This window comes from Patagioenas fasciata, chromosome 2 (genome assembly GCF_037038585.1).
Source record: "Patagioenas fasciata isolate bPatFas1 chromosome 2, bPatFas1.hap1, whole genome shotgun sequence".
NCBI lineage: Eukaryota > Metazoa > Chordata > Aves > Columbiformes > Columbidae > Patagioenas > Patagioenas fasciata.
This window is the reverse complement of record NC_092521.1, coordinates 39,741,272-39,762,471: the sequence shown is the minus strand read 5'-3', so window position 1 is coordinate 39,762,471 and position 21,200 is coordinate 39,741,272. Positions and strand designations below refer to the sequence as shown.

The 21,200-nt window shown below is 36.8% G+C and overlaps 1 protein-coding gene across 3 annotated transcripts in view; it reads left to right on the top strand.

Moving 5' to 3' along the window:
* The window catches only part of CHD7 (chromodomain helicase DNA binding protein 7), a 132,350-nt gene that overhangs the window by 89,238 nt on the left and 21,912 nt on the right, over positions 1-21,200 (top strand). For all 3 annotated transcript variants that reach the window (XM_071804085.1, XM_065830039.2, XM_071804084.1), the window contains 9 exons: positions 3,071-3,126; positions 4,547-4,661; positions 5,999-6,082; positions 7,027-7,164; positions 7,261-7,382; positions 7,859-8,102; positions 13,579-13,755; positions 15,198-15,341; positions 17,755-18,010. In XM_071804085.1, coding sequence (XP_071660186.1) covers positions 3,071-3,126; positions 4,547-4,661; positions 5,999-6,082; positions 7,027-7,164; positions 7,261-7,382; positions 7,859-8,102; positions 13,579-13,755; positions 15,198-15,341; positions 17,755-18,010 — 1,336 coding nt within the window. The remainder of the gene's footprint in view (positions 1-3,070; positions 3,127-4,546; positions 4,662-5,998; positions 6,083-7,026; positions 7,165-7,260; positions 7,383-7,858; positions 8,103-13,578; positions 13,756-15,197; positions 15,342-17,754; positions 18,011-21,200) is intronic.

Below are 21,200 nucleotides of genomic sequence, written 5' to 3'. Positions count from 1 at the left end.
TCACTAGGAAACCTTACAGTGGATTAGGCTGTAACAAAGATGTTGCATTCAAGTAAAGGACATTAGATAATGAACGTGCTTTTGGAGCAGTATTCTTATCATAAAATTATGCTGGGTTTCTCAGAACTAGCTTTAGCCTAGCTTTGGAGTTAGCAGATATGATGCAGCACTTTACTTGCAAACATTTTTGAGTGTTATGTATGACTCTCTTTCCAAACCATCATGGTTCATCACATCCTCAGTTTCTATGTGGAAAGTTTTCATTTTTCTAATTATTCTCTTGGCCATCTTCGGTCCACTTTGAATTTCTGCTCCTTAACTTTGAAAAGGAATGCCTAGAACTAAATATGCTGTTCAGCACAAACAGCACGTGCTATGGAAACGTGAAGTTGTAGAATGTTTTACCTGCATGTTACACATCTGAGTTTTTCTTTTTGCCTGCCAATACATGGTGAGAATCAGATAGAATTGAACTGTGTACAAATGCCGACATCTCTTCATCTCTTCTGATTAGTTTACAGTCTTCTGCTGTGTATCCCTTGAGGTGATTAGTTTTTATGTGTTTCTTTGCATCTCTTATTAGTGTGTTCTGCCTGCTATTTTTCTAGCAGTTGATATTTCTAGTTGGTTTGGGTTGGTTAGTTTTTTTGTGTATGTGTGTGGGGGGGTTTTTTTGTTGTTGTTGGTTGGTTGGGTTTTTGTGTGTGGTTTTTTTTCCTTTTTTTAAGTGGCTCGCTCAGGTAACTTTTGTGTCAGCAGATGTTACTGTATCAGTTCTGTGGCAATGGCAGTGCAGGATTGTGTGCTCTTGAAGTGTTTGCTTGAAGGAAGGGTCATTTATTCACACAATGATCTGCAGAGACTGCGAATCAGATTGTCAGTTATGGTTGCACCTGGGCAATGATAATTCAAAGTGTTCTGTGTTGCCCAAGTCTGAAATGAAGTATTTTAGGGTTTCTGTGTAATTAGTTTTGGGAAAATTTTGCATAAATGTTCTGTCTCACCTTTTTATCTGGTCAATGTAAACATAGGTGTAGTGGGAGTTGGATAGTGATGTCAGAGGCATAAACTTCTGTCTTATATATCCTAGACTGATGTATTGTTAAACGGTATTGTGTGCTGGTGATTGTAACTTCATAAATTTTTTTTTTTTTTCCCTTATTTATCAAGATTTATCAAGGATTTATCAAGATTTATGTTGTAAATTAAGGTAGCAGTTGACAGAATACACTTGACTGAAATGCTGTTGAGGGGAGTTAAACTGGCTAATACAAAAGTGTTATATGAAGGTGTTTAAACATGTTGTCATAAGATTAATGTATTTGAAAGGATTCTGATTTAAAACTATTCAAAGAGATTTGGCCATAACATATTTCAGAAAATTAAAAGTTAATGTTTAAGGGATTACTTCTTACAGATTATTCACTACCCTGAGGCAAAAATCAGATTCAGATAATGAGATCTCTATTTTTTTAATAGTTTAAAAAAATGTAGTACAATTTTGATGTCTAAATGTGAACACTTTCTTTGGAAATACTCCCTTGTAGTTTTTTTTGTTTAAAAAAAAGTCTTGATGGTCTTCAGATTCCTTCTTTTGACGATATTTTTGTAAGTGACAGAGAAGCTTCTTCCATGACAGTTTATCTACTTTAACAGAAGACCAAGAAGTGGCACCAGGGATACCTTATCTCCTTCTGTTTCTTCACGGACAACTAGGTGGAAGCTATTGTTGCTCCTCTCTCTAGAAAGGAACACAAGCAGACTGTACTGGATTGATATAAACACTAAAATTATTAAATCCCTTGCTATTCTGGAAGAGAGGGAGGACTTCGTAGATCAGGGATTAGGAATGCCTTAACTTTGCTGTGCTAGAACAGACTTTAATGCAGCTGCTACTGTTCTTTAATTGTGCTGCTATGGAAGTAATGTCTGGGCAGCAACTTTTCTTTTGAGAGAATTTGGAAGATAATTCATCCTCTGTCTTCAGTGTAGTCTCTCTTTTATATGTATATTTTTTTTTGTCTCTCCTTTTTTGTGTGTATATATAAATATATATATATATATAAAGATGGAAGATGTTGACTTTTACAGGGGTTGCTTTCCTCTTTTTAGCACTACATACACTATTTGTTACAGCTGTTGTTGTCCCTGATGGAGTATGTCAAACAGAAAATCTTCCTCTATTTAAAATTGTTCCAAAATTCGTTAGTAAACACAAACCGTTAATGTTGTGACAGAAACTGAATTCTAAATGCGTGCCTGGTGCACTGTCCTTAGTTTGTCCTATGGCTGGGTTCAGGAGCAATTCAACAAAGTATTACATGCCATATGTTATGCAATACTTGGGCACTAGGGATGAGTTAAGGGTAGTCTCAACCCTTAGCACTGAATGCCCTTGGTTTTGCTGGTTTATATCACAACTTTAACCTTGCTTTAAATGTAGTTTTTGGGTGTTAATTTAATTTGGCTGCTCTGTATGCGAGACATCTTGCCTGAGTGAATTTAATTGCACCATTGAGTAAAACTAAAGCCATGAACACCGATGCACTAAAATTCTAGCAGAGGTATAAGGTTTAGTTTTATATGGCTTCTTGTTTGGAGTTATTAACTATATGGAGGAATAAACCCCCTTTAAAACCCTTTTTTAAAACATTACAAAACCCACAATGTAAAGTTGCCATGAGCCAGCCAAAAATAATACATATGGCATTCAGGAGTGCAGTTGCTAATTGGCTGCTGCCTGAGAAAATGGTACACTTGGCTTCTACTTAACACTGTGGGTTTGGCAGAAAGCCAGATTTGGGGTGAGGTTGTGAATGAAGCTGCATGTGGTTAGGGAGGAGTTCAAATGATTCATGTCTTGGAAGTTGCAGTAAGCAGTGCAGTATGTACTTGGGTAAGCTGCTGGGGGAAACTCCTGACCCATGTCCTCCCCCCACAAACGCTTTCCTGCACCTCCACTTGTCTCTCTGTGTGGGGACCGTATTCTGTATTTCAGTTAATGTTAATCATTAACTAAATTGGGCCGTTTAGTGGTTTGATTCACGTTTCAACAATTCTTTTCTTATAGATGGAGAGCGGAGAGGAGGTGGAAATAGAGGAATTCTATGTAAAGTACAAAAACTTGTAAGTAAAGTTATAGGTTTGACTATCTTTAAGATCATGTAACTTCCAGATAGTTTTAAAAACTGGTTTTGTTAATGATACAGCTGTTACTGTTCAACTTTCAATGTTTCTAATGTTTAATTCAAAACAGTGGCAAATAAACAGGGAAATACCTTGCACTGGAGGTACTGGATTTGATGGTGTCATCTTAATTTGTGTTCTATCCAAAATGAAATCCATAGGTAAAATTGCTATTAAAAACTTTAATCTAGGGCTCATTATGCATGCGGGTTCATGAGCACATACTTAGGTAGCTGTATAGCTCTAAGTGCAACCGTAGAGTAACGTACTTGCAAACTACTCAGAAATAACCCTTAGCATTGTTTAAAAACCAAGATTTGTGTTCAACAAAACGTTGTAAGGTAACAAACGAGTTGGCTCCTGATATTCCAGCAGCTAGCTGCCCCTGTGTAAGAGGGCTGTAACCGTGGTGAGAGCAGCATGTTTCACTTCTGGGCTATGAAACTGCAGTGTAATCAGTATTTAAAGTAGGATACTTCACAACTGGATAAGCTCATTTTTCTTTTAGAAAAATAGCGTATCCTCTTTAATTTTAGCAAATTTTCCATTCGAAAGACAGAAATTCACTTAAAGTGGGTTGTCACTAACTGCAGATAGTCAACTTTAAATATGCTGCCACCTTTGTACCTTTTACACTATATTGATTATCACATGATGTTTAATAGCCTAATTATGCTTTGTTTAGTTTTATTATACTGGCATGTAATTTTTGTATTAACTATTCGTGTCTTGGACTTGCTAGCAACCTAACTTTTAGAAGACTCTAAATTTATGAAGTGGAACTAGTCATTTTGGCAGAGATGCTCTTCCTTACCTTGTGTTTTCTTAAAGATGAATTATTACCATGGAACTATATTTACAAGGGTCTTTATTTTTTTTTCTATCGGTGTTAAAACTTCAGCTCACTCATGTACAATTTTTAATTACAATGCTTTCTCACAAAAAACAGTGTATAGCGTGCTAGTATTTAAAATGTTTGCATGTTTTTAACTTCTCAAAAACCTGCTCTTTGCTAGAATATGTTGTTAAATAGTGACATTCATGATAAATGTATAGTAATTATGTGTTAAGTATGCCCCATAAAAATCATTTGAGCTTTGTGCCAAACACTAACTGTATGGAGTATCTATTTAAATTTTGAGTTGGAGTTGTTTTAATTTTCTGACAAGTTTCTCTGTTAGTAAGTATAATTACTTCCAGTAAGGATGATTTGTTAATAACCTGTGTGATGAAAAAGAGTGTCCAGTTTTCCAAGCATGGCACTACAACGTGCTGGAAATATATAGCTATGCTAGTTGGATACATAGGGGGATGCAATGGAAGCATAGTTTTGAGTAAGATTTTCTGTTTCGTCTTTTAGTTCTTACCTTCATTGTCAATGGGCGTCTGTGGAAGAGCTGGACAAGGACAAGAGAATTCAGCAGAAGATTAAGCGATTTAAGGCAAAACAGGGCCAGAACAAATTCCTTTCAGAAGTACGGTTTATTTGTTTGTTTCTTTTAGGTATTTAAGGAATATTCTTATGGATTCTTGTTCTGTATTCAAGCAGAGGATCTTGAACAGCTGTGTGATAGCATTTATTGTGGTATGAAGTACAACCATGCTTGATGCAAGTCTTGCAAGATTATGAAACTCAAATGATCTATCCTGACTGTATGCTTTTTACTATATTTTTTTTTTTTCTTAAAGCAAGTGGTTAGTTGTTTGCATTGTAAGCAAAACACTTACTGAATCAGTACCAGGTCTCTTTTCTCAGGAGCAGATTATGCCAGAAAAATGCATCACATTTTTCTGTGTTATGGACTGCTGCTCACTAGGGATTCTAAGCTTTTTATCATCAATTTAATTTCACTTAGAGCCATAAGCAGTAGTGTGGCAGGGGTCCTGTCAATAAAAGACCAGATCTGCTGATTTGTGTTCCTGAAAGCTTACTTTTCAGTAAAATGCTTTCTTCTGAGGAAAAAAAAAAAAAAAGAGATTCATGTGCTGCTGTGTTTATTTATTTTTACTGTCTAGTTCAATGTGAACAAAACCTGTTGCAAATTGAAAACTTCCATCTGTTCTAACTGAAGATGCCTGGACTTGCTTCTTTTAGTTTTTTTAAAAAATTTGTTTCCAAGTGGGCCACAAGTTATTGAAATTTGTTCCTGTTTTAGGACAAGCTACCAAAATGTGTATAGTCTAAAGTCCTTTTGTCTGCCTTTTTCTGTTGGAGGGGTCTAAAAAGTATATGATGATACACAATGCTTTAGTATGCAAAAGAATTCCCTAAGTTCTTAAAGGGATAAGAAAGAAAATATCAAATTAAGGTTTTTGGAGAAACTATGAATGCATGCAGTGTCTTTTCTCTGTTTTTGAAATAATAATATTTGAATCTTACAAAGCAGTTAGACGATTCCTGTAGTTAAAATAATCCAAAGGCACTTAGTGTACAAGGCTCTAATTTCTTTATTGTAAGCTGTAGTTTCCAAGAATGCTAAATGCATTGCATGCCATAAGCCTTTTCGATTGCTCATTAGTGAATTGTAATTTCACACTTCATTTAAAATATTCTTAAACATTCTCTCACAGTAAAAGGTTTCACACAGTAATTAAGAGGCCCAGTTAACAAAGTCTGAGAAGTCTGATTCCCTCACGGGGAATGATCTTGCTGAATTGTAGCATTTCAATTAACATGTTGAAGTTTGCCAAATATAAGTTCTATGTCACTGTGACCCAAAATATTGCTGCCTGGTGAAATATATAATAATTTTTCCCCTTAGGAAGAGCTAATAGAGATATCTTTTATATTTTTACCTCTCTCCTTGAACAGATTGATGATGAGCTTTTTAATCCAGATTATGTGGAAGTTGATCGAATCCTGGATTTTTCACGTAGCACAGATGATAATGGAGAGGTAAAAAAAAAGCTTTTAGTGCATTTGCAGTCATATAGACATTGTGTTTCAGAATTTATTGTTTAGAAAAGTGAAAATATTAAACACTTTATAAATTATCACGGTATGTGTGTGTAGAAAATAAGGATGTATTTGGGAAAATTTTGCCTAATATGGCAGCTTCCCCCTATAATAAAGGGATTGAAGTGAGAATTCCGAACTTCTTACAAGTTACCTATATTTAAAAAATACATCCCTCCACAAGCCCTCCTCCCAACATCAATTAAAAAACCCTCTGATATATAGATCCAAGGTGACACTTAATACTGTAGAAATATGATGTCTGTGCAGGTGATCCAGAATTTAAATGAAAATTGCAAGAATCTTAGCTGAATGTCATGGTAGTCTAGGCATTGTTTAGACTGTCACAGAAGAGGCCCTGAATTCACTGTTTCTTACTTTTTAATGACTTGTTCTGCAGAACAAGATCACTTTGTCTTCCAGGAGGCTTCTTTTTGGTCCTGGAATAATAGGGAGCTTCACTGACAGTGTTTCCATATTGCTCTGTCAGTGAATGGTGGTGTTTGGGTTGCCTGCTGGGAAGTTTCTGATGACACTGACAAGAAAAAACAGTTCACTGTCTAAGTATGTGCTAAAATGTAGAATTTGGAACAGTCAGAAAGTGAATATGGTTTTATTACTAAATTTTATTTTAACCTTAGTGATTTTGAACGTAATGTTGTGCTCATTTTGGTGGTAAGCCTGCACATTCTCAGAGTTCTAATCTTACTACATTAGCTTGTCAAAGGTGTCAGCCTGCTGTTGGTTTATCCTTTTGGCTGATTCAGACATTCAGGTCTGGTAAAGCTTTTTGAACTGTATTTGGCCTGCAGATCTCCTGTAAAAATGGTTACGCGTTTATTCTTCTTAAATTGCGTCGTAATCTTATTTTTGTCTTAACAAAGCCTGTAATGCATTATCTGGTGAAATGGTGTTCGCTTCCTTATGAAGACAGCACTTGGGAGCTCAAGCAAGACATCGACCAAGCTAAGATAGAAGAATTTGAGAAACTGATGTCTAGGGAGCCAGAAATGGAGCGTGTGGTAAGAATTGGCTTTGTACAGTGGATTTCATTAGAAAATAGTAAAGTAATGTGGTCTTTCAGAAACCACTAATGGGATTTGCTGTATTTGAAACAGGAGCGACCTCCCGCCGATGACTGGAAGAAATCGGAGAGTTCCAGGGAGTATAAAAACAATAACAAACTCAGGGAATACCAGTTGGAGGGAGTAAACTGGCTTCTTTTCAATTGGTACAACACGTACGTAAAATATTGCTTACTGCTGAATTCTGCTTTGGAAAAGCTTTTATAGTTTATTTGAAACAATAACCTTTTAAAGTAACCTTCTAAAGTGAGGTTTTAGAATTATTTGTGTCTCATTTTTTCTGCAGGAGTTATATACAAACTAATTCTGGGTGGATAACATAATGTTACATAAAATGTGGATGTTTTGGTTAGATTCTTGTGGCAAATGCTTTTGTATGTATACATGTTCATGCACACCTCTGTTGCCCCTTCCTACCCCATGTGAACTTGAGAGGTACATTAAAATGAATATATCCATGTTTATTGCATCACTAATCATAGCGTTTATTTAAAATCCCAAAAGATTATGATGTCTTTTCAGTATAGACTTGCTGTTCTAGAAATTGCTGGTTTATTCAGATCAGTTTCTTACTGATTTGCTGTGTTCTAAGTTAGGAATAAATCATTCAGACTGTTTCTATTGTTTTCAGACGAAACTGCATTTTAGCAGATGAAATGGGGTTGGGAAAGACTATCCAGTCTATTACGTTTCTCTATGAGATATATTTGAAAGGAATCCATGGTCCTTTCTTGGTTATTGCACCATTGTCCACAATTCCCAACTGGGAAAGGGAGTTCCGCACCTGGACAGAGTTGAATGTGGTGGTGTATCATGGGAGTCAAGCAAGCCGGCGGACCATTCAGTTGTATGAAATGTATTTCAAAGATCCACAGGTAAAAACTCTTCATTATTTTTTTCTCTCCCTTTTTTTAAATACGCTTTACTGTTGTTCATTAATCTAAGCATTGATTATATTTTTAGTACCTGTACAGTAGGTTTTAGCTAATAGTGAAGGCACATGTATTAATAAAGTTGGTGCTTTTTAACAGTAGCAGAGAGATCAGCTGCAAATAGAGGGGGATCAAGAATTACTGAGATGGTGCAACCCTTGTTCAAGGCTTCATTGTTTCATGCAAGGTTTTCATTATTTTCTGTTCTGAGGAGAGCTGGCAGAAAAAATCCTAAATGGAGAAACTACTTTAATTGGAACTAAGGTTAAAAATCAATCTCTGCCTACCATTCCAGGAAAAGACCAGCTTGCAGAAATGAAACTTGTCAATGTTTCTTTATCAAATTTTATAAGTCAGATATATTTTGGATCTCTGTTACTGCACCTATGTTGAATAGTTCTTAAAAGAGAAAGAGGGTGGGTACAGGACAGATTGGGGGTTGAAACAAAATTATTTGGAAAACTAAAGCTATAAAGAGCAACAGATCTGTATGCTTAACTGCATTACTTTGTTCAGAGTAAGTAAACAGGACTGGTGAAAAAATGGGCATACATGGAATGTTATAGCAAAACAATATAATCCTCACTTAAGAGAAAAAAAGAGTGGAAGTTCAACCTGATTTGATACATTGTGGAGTGTTATTTCCAGCTGAGCTTAAATAAGTGGTAGTGGTGAATTCATATATTTAGATTTTCTGTAAAGCATTTGATTTTATGCCACTAGATATTTTGATTAATAAACTGGAATGATATAAAATCAATATGGCACACATTAAGTGGATTTAAAACTGGCTAACTGATATTTCTCGATGTAATTGTAAATGAGAAATGATTTGCATTTCCAGCGTAGTTCTTCAGGGATTGGTTCGTGTCCATGAGCTATATAACACTTTTATCAATGACCTGAAAGAAAACACAAAATCATTACTGAGGAAGTTTTCAAATGACACAAAGATGGGGAGAGTGGTAAATAATTAAGACAGTTCATGGATACACAGCAAGCTGTATTACTTAATAAATTGGATCCAAGCTAACAGTACTCAGGATAGCTAAATATAGGGCTGTCTGTGGACAAGGAATGGAACTGGTTCTTGCAGAAGGGAGAGCTGGGTTCTGGGAAGGCAGTAAGAGAAATCCAGATCCTTCTGTGTCATGGCATGTGACCATTTAAGCAAGAGTTCATACTGTGAGACTGTGGTTAAAAAAGCGAGTGTAGTGCAAGTGTGTAGGAGGAAAGAAATTCTTCATTAAAGATTAGAAAAGTTACACTGTTTTCCTTTTGTCGGTGATGTACTCGATAGCCCAGTTCTGCCTGTTTCTCACTTCCTGTCCTCAAAATAGTGTTGAAAAGCAGAGTCCTTAGAGCAAAGCTATGAGAGTGGTTGTGAGACAGAAAATACATTTTTGCGGGGAAAGAACTGACTTAAAACTGTTTTGAAGGTGATGATTGTGGCACAACTTGACATGCCATTAGGGCAAACAGAAATAGAATTACATACTTAGATATAGTAGAAAAACGCATAGTAATTTTTAGTAGTTAGAAGTTACATCTGTTTGGCCTAGGAAATAGCCATTTTCTGAGCAATTTATCAAAGAAACTTTCAGATCAAAATCATATGTGCTATTGTTGAAGAAGATTGATTTGAATAACAGTTACTACACGCTACACTGAGGTCTAACGGCTTGTATTCCTCAAAATAATAATCTCATTTAGCTTCTTTCTTAGGTGGTACAATACACAAAGGAACTGGAATTGATTTTTTTCTGGTTTAAAATTTATTATCAGACATAAATATTTTGTATCAAATACAAAAATTTGAGTTTATACAAATACTGTCTCTACTGAAGTGTTTCCTGTGTTAAAAATAGTGTTTGTTATTTGGGCAGTGCTAGTTCATAGTGTGTTCTTCCTTCTAGCAAGCAGCAGTTACGTAGCATGAAACCTGAAGGAACATCATCCGAAAAACCCCACTTACCATGCAGATTATTAATGTTATTTTGCATATGTTATTTCATTGTTCTAAAGGTGACTGAAGGATGTGAAGCAAGATGTTGCAGAAAGTTTTGTTCCCCCTCTTACCGTATTCTTAATGGGCACCTTGTAATCACTGTGACTGTCGTTTTGGCCCCATAGCGAATAATGACAAGGCACTCATAGCACAGAAAAATGAATCATTTTCTGCTAGCTTTGTGCCCTGAAATGGCTTGAGAGGAGAATCAGGCAATTGCCATGGTTGATGATAAAGGAGAATTGGAGTGAACTTGTCCTTTCGGTGGCAGCTGGCTTAGATGTGTCATGAAATCACCTTCTGTGTCCCATTCTTTGTAAGACTATGTCAGCTCTGAAATGTGTGGTAGAAACTGAATTACAGGAAAAATAAATTTGTGTTCTGACAAAAATAATCACCATGTAGTGTACAGTCTGGCGTCCTCTAAAGTACCATTGATGAGCGTATGATGGGGGATGAGAAGGCAGAGAAAGAAGGCAGGCTTTGGCAATATAATTTTTTTAGTCCCCTTGCCAAACACATCAACCCAGGCATCAGCATCTTTGGCTTTCTAGGTTTTAGCATGAAAAGAGGCCTCTCAAGCTGAGCTGTTTCTCAAAAAGACAACTGAACACTGATAAAGTCTGAGTGGCTTTGAAGGGCAATAATAGGAGACAGCACTCAATAAGAAGCACCTACCCCATCTGCAGTAGCATAGTTTTCAGAGTCAACACCAGTAACCAGAGTCAAGCTGTTGTGAAAACCTAGAGAGTAGTTGATACCAAAATATATTTCTGCAGTGACGGTATGTCTTCAACACTAAGAATGCCACACTACCAGAGACATGCCCCTAAAATCCCTTCCTGCCCCACTACTTGTGAGGGTCATGCAGGGAGGCCTGTTCTGATGTTCTTGAGCAATATAACTGAAACATCCTTCTGGGGACCTTCCCTGGTTGGATACTAAATCAACTAGTTGCTTTTCTGTAGTGGTCTGCCTCTGGGAAAGACTTCTGCTGTAAGATCAGGAAAACCATATATGCCGAATATAATAATGGACAGAGCCATGCAAAAGAGTTGACTTATTTATGAGAGAAATTTACCTCACAGTGTAATGAGGACTAACAAGAGAACCCACCTGGCTCACATGTAGAAATGGAATATCTTGTCCTTCATTCATTTTTAACTCAAAATAATGCTATTGATGTTAGGGCTTCCTGGATTATTTGGTTCATTCCTTTTGGGCTCAGTGGATAATGGCTTAAGAGACTGTTGTCTGCTTGCATGGTTTCCTTCCTTGCTGAGAAGCTGCTTGAGCTATCAACATGTCATCAGCATAGGATTGCTTCAGATTTCTGCAAAGAGTGGTTAGCGTGCAGCAGTTTAAGGCAGTATTTCACCAGTAGGGACTCTGTCTTTCATTGAAGATTATGTTGAATCACATTCTACAAAGTGTCTGTGACTTAGTTTTCCAGATGCCTTCCTGCTATAGCTGGTTAACATGTGCATTTCTGCACCTGTTTTGTTCCACAAAGTGGAATCTGAAGTTTGTTGGAAAGACCATAATAAGCTTTCAGAATTCCCACTCGTGGAAGGTACGTCATTTTAGAAGTCCACTTCTTATACACATCCAATTGATATTCTCAGTTTGTATCTGCTAAGAGGTAATAGTCCAAAACATAACCTACCATTCATATCTAATTGTTGTACCTTGTGGCTACCTCTGTTGCTTGAGTTACTTCCAGAAGAATTTCTCAAACAGAATGGGAAACTGCTGCCTGTTAGGAAGATTGATTTCCTCAAATGGAAGAACTTCTCTGAGTAAGTGGATGTAAAATTCCTGTGGTTCCAACATAGAGAACTTTTGGGTGCCACACTGAAACAGGATAAATTGATTCCTAGTTCTCTAAGAATTCACCTGGGACCATGCTATAGGTCACTTTCCTGATAGTTTCTACATTTAAATTTCTCAAATGTGACGTTAATAGGATTGCTTAGGATTCTTTCCCATACTTTCCCCAAGTGTTGGAGGCCTGAAACTGTTGAAGAACAGCATCATTCACCTTCTAAAGCTCTTGAGAGCTCTTGGAACTTTCTGCTTGATTTACTCCAGTGTTCTTCAGTACAGCATTTGACTGCCTTTCAAATAGTGTGAGCTCTTGTGGCAAGACCACTATGCATATTTTAACATGAGACTTAAACAGCTCTGAATATATAGTCAAGAGTCCCTCCTACAATTTTTCCTTCACCTGGATGTGCTGCTTTATGTAGCGATCAAGAGCTTGCTCTACAGTCGTGAGGTTGCTGCTCATAGAAGTGTTTTTCACTACTTGGAAAGAATCTCCTGCGCTGCATTCTCATATCTTCACAGTTATATCTGGCTCGTGAAAAGGTCACAAGCATTTCAGGTCACAGCATTTTAATTTGCTGGCTTTGTAAGTTGTCCACTTAGTGTATCTGCATCTGCTGTTTATTAGGTAACAATTCCTTTTCTTCCTAAGAAGAAAAGTGTTTCTGGGGTGTGCTGTGAGAAAGCACTGTTGAACAGGTCATTACTTCTGCTGACGTACTCTTGATGTGCATAGGCAGATTTAATGCTGAGTTCAGGATATCAGGTTTCAAATAATTTTATTGAGTCAGTAGCCAGTTCTGATCCCCACAGTTTGGAGAGGATTATATGCAGGTCACTTATAAAAGGATTCAGACTTGAATGTATTTGAAGGAAGAAGTGGTCACCTTACCGTAAAATATCTGTTTCTTTTGAAATGTATTCAATATACAACCCATGACATAGTCCTGCTTTGAAAACTTAGAATGGCTTTGAACTTGTGTGAGGCCCAACAGAGACAGTGTTCCTGTTCAGACCCAGCGCCACTGGAGATACCAAGTTACATTTTTACTGAACAAGATTGGGAAAGAAATATAGCATAATGTCAGAAAGATGTTCATTTCATGATCTTAAGTTACTCAGAGTGCTTTTTTGAAACAGAGTTTTAGTATCAGCCCTGAAAATGGGACCCTCAGCTAATCAAATAAATAGTGCATACGGTGCCACATATCAAGTATATTTTACTGTTGAGCTTTACTTAGTGCAAATTTACAAAAATATCAAGGAAATGTATGGAGAGATACACCTTCTCCATGTAAGAGTTGAGAGATTTGCTGTGTTTTGAAGCTGTTTACTAGAATTGTACGTATTTTGGATACTCTGTGTCCACAAGGAAAAAAATGACTGTTTACTGGGAGCAAAACATTCTAGTAGTAGTCATAAAAATGAAACCTTAATGTACTTCTGGCTTATTTGGATTGTTTGAGAGGACCATCACTTTCCTTTGATTTAAAAAAAAAAAGAAGAAAATCTCTTGAATGATGACACAAATGTGCTTCCTTTCTTTGCCAGGGAGTTTGCTTTAACTTTTGCTGTTCTTTTTAGGGTCGTGTGATAAAAGGTTCCTACAAGTTCCATGCCATTATCACAACATTTGAAATGATCTTGACTGACTGCCCGGAGTTGCGTAACATTCCATGGCGTTGCGTGGTCATCGATGAGGCCCACAGGCTGAAGAACAGGAACTGTAAGCTTTTAGAAGGACTCAAGATGATGGATCTGGTCAGTGTCTGCATCCCCTTACCTTTGCATCTTCTATATCTCTATTATTCCTGATTTATGGTTTTATTAAAATGGAAAACAGGATGTCTTGTTCTTAAGTAAAAGCATGAAGTAGTAAGAAGAATGAGGGAATGGAGCTGAGAAAGTCTTTAAAATACCTGGAAATATATGAATCCTTGAATTTTTGGAGTGCTGGAATGTCATAAGTCTCTTCATTGATTTAGGCATACAACTATGTGGATTCCCTTAAGAGAATCAAGATAAATTTTTAATTTCCTTTTTCTCTTTTCATGTGATTACTCCAGTTACTTCTCCACATAGGCATTTATTTAAAAGTATGATATGGTCAAGTGGCCAGATGCAGGTGTGAGTGGTAAACAGCTCTGCGTTAATGTCAGCTGTAGTGTTGATTTGTTGTGTGGCCATAAGGGTGTTCTTTGAGACTGGCTAAGGAAGGGAAGAGTGAGTTGATTTCTGATGCTTACATAAATACTTATTGTGTTATGTGCACAAAATAAGTGTATTAAATATACAGAGAAAAATAAGATGATGCTTTTTAAAGGTATTTACAATTTAAAAGGTGTGTTTTTATCAGAATATTCTTCAAAAATGTGAGAGGAATGTAGTTGTGCCAAGTTAATACTCAAGACTCAAACCCCCTTCTTTCTGATAAGAATAAAGAGGCATAAACTTCAGCTTACACAAGCACTGGTGACTTATATGTCACTTTTAGTTTCTTTTTCCCTGTTTGTTAAAAAAAAAAACTTTTTTTTTTAAAGGAGTCCTGACAAATGAAAGTTTGTAAAAATGCTGTATACAATTCATTTTCCTTATTATGGTTGCTACTAGAGGAAAGTTGAGCGTATAGGTGTGGCTATAGGTGGAGATACGGGACCTCTCAGTTCAGTTCTTGTTCTGCTAACTTCATGTTTGACCTTCAGCTAGTTGTTTCACCTCCTCTAAGGCAATATGCAACTTTTCCTCTGATTTGTCATGTGTGGATAGAAAATAGGACTCTGCTTCAGGTTCCCCATCTTAGCAACTTACATGTGCTCCAAAGGGATTCAGGCACTATGATCTGTTGGAGGTGTAGTAAATTGGTGGATTTACACTGGAAGTGATGAGTTAAGTTCAGCTGTTACTTTGCCATTTGAAGTTAATTGTATTTGTGAAAGGCCTGGGACATAGTGGATCAGTAAAATCTCTTCTTCTATCTGGAGGACTTTTGAAGGTGCTTAAGTAGTGAAGTGTGTTTCTGGACTATCACTGAAGGAAGGCCAGAATAGTACTTAGAAACGTATTGAAAAGAGCTATATGTAAGTAGTTGCAGGAGGGGAAATACACATATAGGAATAAAAAAAAAAAAGGATGTAGTTTTGTGTATTTCTCCATTGAAAATGAATTCAAATGGTTTCCTAGGCAAATGTTTCTTAACCTTTCAGGAACATAAAGTGCTGCTTACTGGAACCCCTTTGCAAAATACAGTAGAAGAGCTATTTAGCTTGCTTCACTTCTTGGAACCAGGTCGCTTCCCATCAGAAACCACATTCATGCAAGAATTTGGTGATCTGAAAACTGAAGAACAGGTAAACTCCTCTTGTACACTTAGTTTTCTGTTTAGATATTGTGAATTTATTCATTTGATTATATCTGAACTTCATTTATTGTTTTTACAAGTAATACCTATTTAGTTTTTGGAAGACCACAGTAATTTTATCCCTGGTTTTGTGTTTGTTTTCATTTCGTTTGAATTTTTTTGCTCTTGACCACAAGACATTTTGCATTATCATTGTTTTTCTTATCCTTTGTTCATTGGTCATGCAGAAACAGGGGAAGTTTCCCCTCATTAAAATGTGATGTTTAAAAATGGAAATGGGGTGTCTTCTAACAGTTGCTGAATGAAAATACCTCTAGAATTGCTCGTTTGCTCTAAGAGAGGTAACAGGTCAGTTGACATTCTTCCATAAGCATTAGTATCAGAGGGGACTGTGCTCTCTGATTTCTGTGGAGTTAACACCTGGGAGTTTTATCAATGACTTTTGTGCAAACAGGAACATATTTGAAACCTAGTTTAGCAAGAGGCAACCAAATGGAGGGAGATTTTTTTTTTTTTGACTGAGTCAGAAACAGATTTCTCAACTTGTCTAATAAAAGATACATAAATCAATGCAAAATGAGAGACCCTCAATGCAGCATGTTTTCAGTCTTTAAATGTAAAACTTCTTACAGTCACATAAAAAAACTTCAATTTCTTCTTGTATGTATGAAAGTGTTTTTTAAAAGTCAATAGGTAACAGTCAAATCACCTTAACATTAAGAGTTAAATGAAACATGGCATCTCAATTTAGGCACCTTAATTTGGCCCTTAATACTCTGTGATAATTCAGTTTCACAATTGCATGTGTCTTTGTGTGCAATTTTATGTTGGTTTTGTTTGAAAATTCAATTTCTGATCTTTCTAATTTCCGAGTGCTTGAATTGGTTAACTTTCTCTGAGAGCAACTCTTTCATAGGTAATAGTCTAAATTACAAAACAGCTCTCCCTCCATTCCCTTACCTCCTGGAAAAATCATATTGTGTCCTGAGGGAATCGTTGGATATGTTTTCACAGATTGTGCAGACAGTTGCATGCCAGTCAGGCTGGACTCTGACCTGATTGGAAGTGAGCCAGCTCTGATCCAGAAGCTGTCCTGTTAATACAGTGTTGGAGCTGGAGTTAATATATCCTAACTCTCAACATAGCTTTTGTCTGGCCAGCCTAAATGTCAGCAGAGCAGAACTGGTGATTTTTTGAAGCCATACATGGAAATATTATTAAAATAATGCTATCAGCCATAAGCAGAATTGGAGCCTGGGTTCCTTGGGCCAACAGGTTTTAGAAGAAATCCTTCCTTTCCCGACATGTCATTAGATGTTTTAGAGTTTATCTTTCAAGTGATGGGACAGACTATGTGTTGGTGAATTAGGTTTTCTCCTCCATTCCTTGCAGTCCTGTTCCAGCTATGTTTTCTTTTGTTCATCCCTCTGTACTGATTTATCTTCTTTCTCTCAAAGTTGCTTTATTACTAAGGAAATTATGTGAATTCAGAAGAAAGTATCTTTTGTTCATGTTTCTGCTCTTCGGCTCTGCAGTGAGAGATGATGACCAATTTCAGGGTAAACTATCAGCTCTTCAACAGTGAGCTGGTTTGTATGTCGGTGAGAGACGACCTGAATGCCACTCCTCCTCAAGATGGAATATTTTTTGAGCTTTTGTGTGAGGAGACTTTGCAAACAAACTTGACAAAATTTAGCTATTTTTTTGGATGTTTCCACCCCTTCCCTGCCATCTAGGACATCTTAAAGTATATGCAGCAAAACCTGGAGACACTAAAATTATCAGTGTGTTAAAAATGTACAGAGAGAAAATGTTTTCATTTTGAGACTAGGCCTAAGTAGTTTTCTACTTTAGTGCATATCAAAACTAAGGAAATAAAAGAATTAGAAGCAGGTATGGGAAGGGAAAAAAATAGTATTGAACACTGCAAAACTTAATCATACAGTCAGATTTGCTTATATAGCTGTGGTTACTCAGGATCAGCTTTGCATAACTGGTGTGCAATACTGTCCTTGTCTAGAACTATAGTTCTAGGTCAGGGGTGTCAAACTCATTTTCACTGCGGTGCACATCAGCCTTGCAGTTGCCTTCAAAGGACCGAATGTAATTTTAGTACTGAGTGTAACTACTCCTACATGTATACAACAGAATCTAGATGATGTCTGCTTAATAACATTCACAAAACAGAGGTGATGCCTGCTAAAAATTTACTTTAGAAGTGTCAACTCTTCGAAGTTAACAAGGAGAACTCAGTCTCTAGGCAGTTGAGGAAAGAGTTTTTTACAAATGCTCTCTAGTTGTGATCTGAGGTAGGAAACAGGGATTTTAGAATTAAATTGAAAAAGAAATATTTGAAGTCTTCCAGTTTTAATTTGGTTATTTATTAAACCCATGTTTCCTAGGTGCAAAAACTCCAAGCTATTTTGAAGCCGATGATGCTGAGACGTCTCAAGGAGGATGTAGAAAAGAACCTGGCCCCCAAAGAGGAAACCATCATTGAAGTTGAGCTGACAAATATCCAGAAGAAATACTATCGTGCTATTCTTGAAAAGAACTTCACATTTCTTTCCAAGGGTGGAGGTCAGGCAAATGTACCTAATCTTTTAAACACTATGATGGAACTAAGAAAATGCTGCAATCATCCGTACCTTATTAACGGTAGGCGTCCAGTTGTTCTCCTTATTCAAAAAATTGTTGTAAGGAAGTTCAGTAAATTAGAAATTCTGTTCTAGTATGTATTTGTGTTTATTCATTTATTTTAAGTAGAAAAATGAGATAACCTTTTAGATTCCCTTAGGTATGGGTATTGGCTAGTCAGGACAGCATTGCTGCTTTTTCCTAAGGCTTCCTGGCCCTGACAGAGTTAGTATTATCAAGTTTTTCTTTCTGTTATTTCTCACAACCAAGACTTCAGTTGTCATGCAGGTTGTTGGATGCTGGCATAAAATACAGCAATTTTTTCTTTAGAGTTAATGCTCTATGGAAAGAAAACAAATAGCAGCTATGAGATAGTAACTTTAAATTTCTGAATTAAAAGTTGTGAGATAAGAAATTATGATCATGCGTGCTTTTATGGTCACATGTTGTTGTCTTTTTTTCTAATTTAACTAGTCAGATTTATTTCAATGTCATATTAGACTTAATGACAAATACCCTTTTTCAGTGTGATGCTTTTGGTTTTAGATCAGTATTATCTATGGTAGGTACTATATGATGAGCCAGCTAGCTATAGGTGTCTGAAGTATGGGTTGGTCAAGTCAAATCTTTTCTTCGAGGATGTAACACAAGCCTCTATACAGGGTTTTATTCTAAAGTTTTCTTCTTTCCCGACTCCTCTTCCTTACTGTATGTGTTTTATGCTATAGTTGGTTTAATACTGGTTGTGAGCTTCGTGGTGAAAGATGGTTTCGTTCAAGAACCGTATGTGATTTCAGTTTTTTATTGTATGACTTCCATATTGCAGTGCTGGTGGATTTTTTTTTTCCTTGACTTTTTTTTTTTGCTTAACGGGAAGAAAAATGCTTAAACTGATTCACAAAATGACATCTAATTATATTCCATGCGCAAGTAATCATTGCAAAGACTTGTTACAGGGTTACTCCAAAGTACTTCAACCCAGCCATGCTGGTGGGCAGCTCAGTTTCTAAATTCAGAAGAACATATGGTAAAGTTAGCTTTGTGGTTCTGGTAGGATTTTTTTTTGTTTGTTGGTTCTTTGTTTTAAGTTAACCTATTTTATAAATGAGTTTACCAGAGAATATAGTTCAGGATGTTCAGGTTATGAGCTTCTTACCTTGATGCTTTTTACATTTCTCGGTTTTCAGCAACTGTTAGCATTGCTGTTATTTTTCCTTATTTCATGTTTGCTAAAAGAAATAAAGTGAATGTTTTGCTGCTTTGTTTTGTCAAATAGAGTTCATGAGCAATACTTGCAATGTTGCCTATAGTGATTTTTTTTTTCCCCCTCACAAGTCTTGTATTGTTTCGTGTCTATTACAGACTGCTGAAGTCCAGCTGGCCATATAGAAAATTTCAAGTATTTTTTTATGACTATATCTTAACCCTAATAAAAGGAGGTGGGGTTGTCTTTTGAGTGCTTTTGCCTTTATAACATTTTTGTGACCTTTGAACATTTGGGCTTGCTTGATGTCATGCATCAACATGGCAGGTGGGTCAAGCCTTCACATTGGAGGGAAGAATGAATTCTGACTATTTTTAGTGTGCGGGACAGAACTGAACAAATGTCCTTAGTAGTTCTAGGACAGAAAATACTTTTAAATCCTGTGCTTGTCTGAACCTGAGGTTTTATTGATCTGTAATTAACATCTTTGTACTTAGACTGATAGCACAAGTTTTTTGTAATTCTACCAAGAGGTCTTGCAGTGCTAGTACATAATGTTGCATGGTGTTCTGCTGATGAATGATGTGTTGCAGTAGCAAGTTCTCAAGACTTAACTGCTTCAGGTGCCTCTGAATCCTTCCCATTTTCTTCCAAGTTTACAGGTTTTGCAAGCAAACAGTACTGCATGTGTATTTGAATATCCAAGTAAAACACTATGTTTCGTTTAATGTAAAAGTTCCAAGCAGGTCTTCTGGATGATCTTCATTTAAGAGCTGCAGAAGGTTGTACGATGGAAGTGGTATGGCAGAGGTTGAATGTGGAGTGGTTTTCTTATTTGGTTCTTGATTGGTTGATCTGGTCTGTGGAGGAGATGAATAGTGGTCTGCTGAGTGTGTCTTTGAGTAGGCTTCTAGAGGGAGGGACTGGATTTTGTATATTCTTCAACTAGGTTGGACAAAGCATTGTCTGTCATTTTTCTTAGAGCTGGATTCCTTGTTTTCTCCCTAGCAACCATTCTCAAGTATTATACATCATTCCTCTTTCTCTGTCTCCAAGAGCCAGCAGTGGGAAGTGCCTCTGTACTTGCACATCCCACAGTGTTGAACATTGGCAGGGTTTCTTACTCTGATCCTTGTGTCCTCTTGAGCCCCAGAAGCTGTTCCTAATTAGGAGTGGAAGTAAGGGTTTCCCTGATGGACCAAGCACACATTCAAATACCTTCGTTTCATCCCCTACTAAAAATCAGCTAGGATAGGATCTGGTGTTACAGACCTGCAGGTACTACATCAGGTAGCTTTTTGGTAACAGGCTGCTCAATGTACATTTCTTAATTGCAACTGAAGTAGAAATGAAATTGACAGGGTGATCTTTCACAGGGTTTAGCTAGGATAGTGTTATTGAAAGAGCAGATTTTTTGAGGTTGTGGTCTGTTATGCAAGGGAGTCTTGCTGAGACCAAACTGATACTTAAAATTCACTGTTCATTAGACCCGTTTGTGGGTTTATTGTGGTGTGCTTGGCTTAGGTGGTTTGCTTTTGCAGATGCTGAGTTTGCATATTGGTTTACTTCATAGTAGTGAAACTTAAATTTGGATATCACAGTTGAGTAAGAAATGCTGTAATCTAGAATGATTACTGAAGTTACTGTATGTCAACTACTTCACAGCCTACTGTGTCCTGAAATGGCTTAAGCTCCCTATACATAATCTGAGATTTACTACCCAAAATTCTACTTGTTTTACAAGATGGGAAGTAATACCATTGAAGGGAACTTGAAGGCCTGTCTGTCTGATTGTACTGTTTTCACATGGGTTTATTTTTCTTATGTGGAAACCATTCTGATCAGTAATGCCTGGAGCAGGAAATCCAGATAAGGAAAATTCAGGGATGTTAAACTACCTTGAAGTGTGGTGACATCTTCAGTGCATTAAGACCTATAAAAACCAGTAGTGCAAGTGCACTGAGTAATACAAAGCTGTCAGGCAGCCTGGTTAGGGTAGTATCTAGT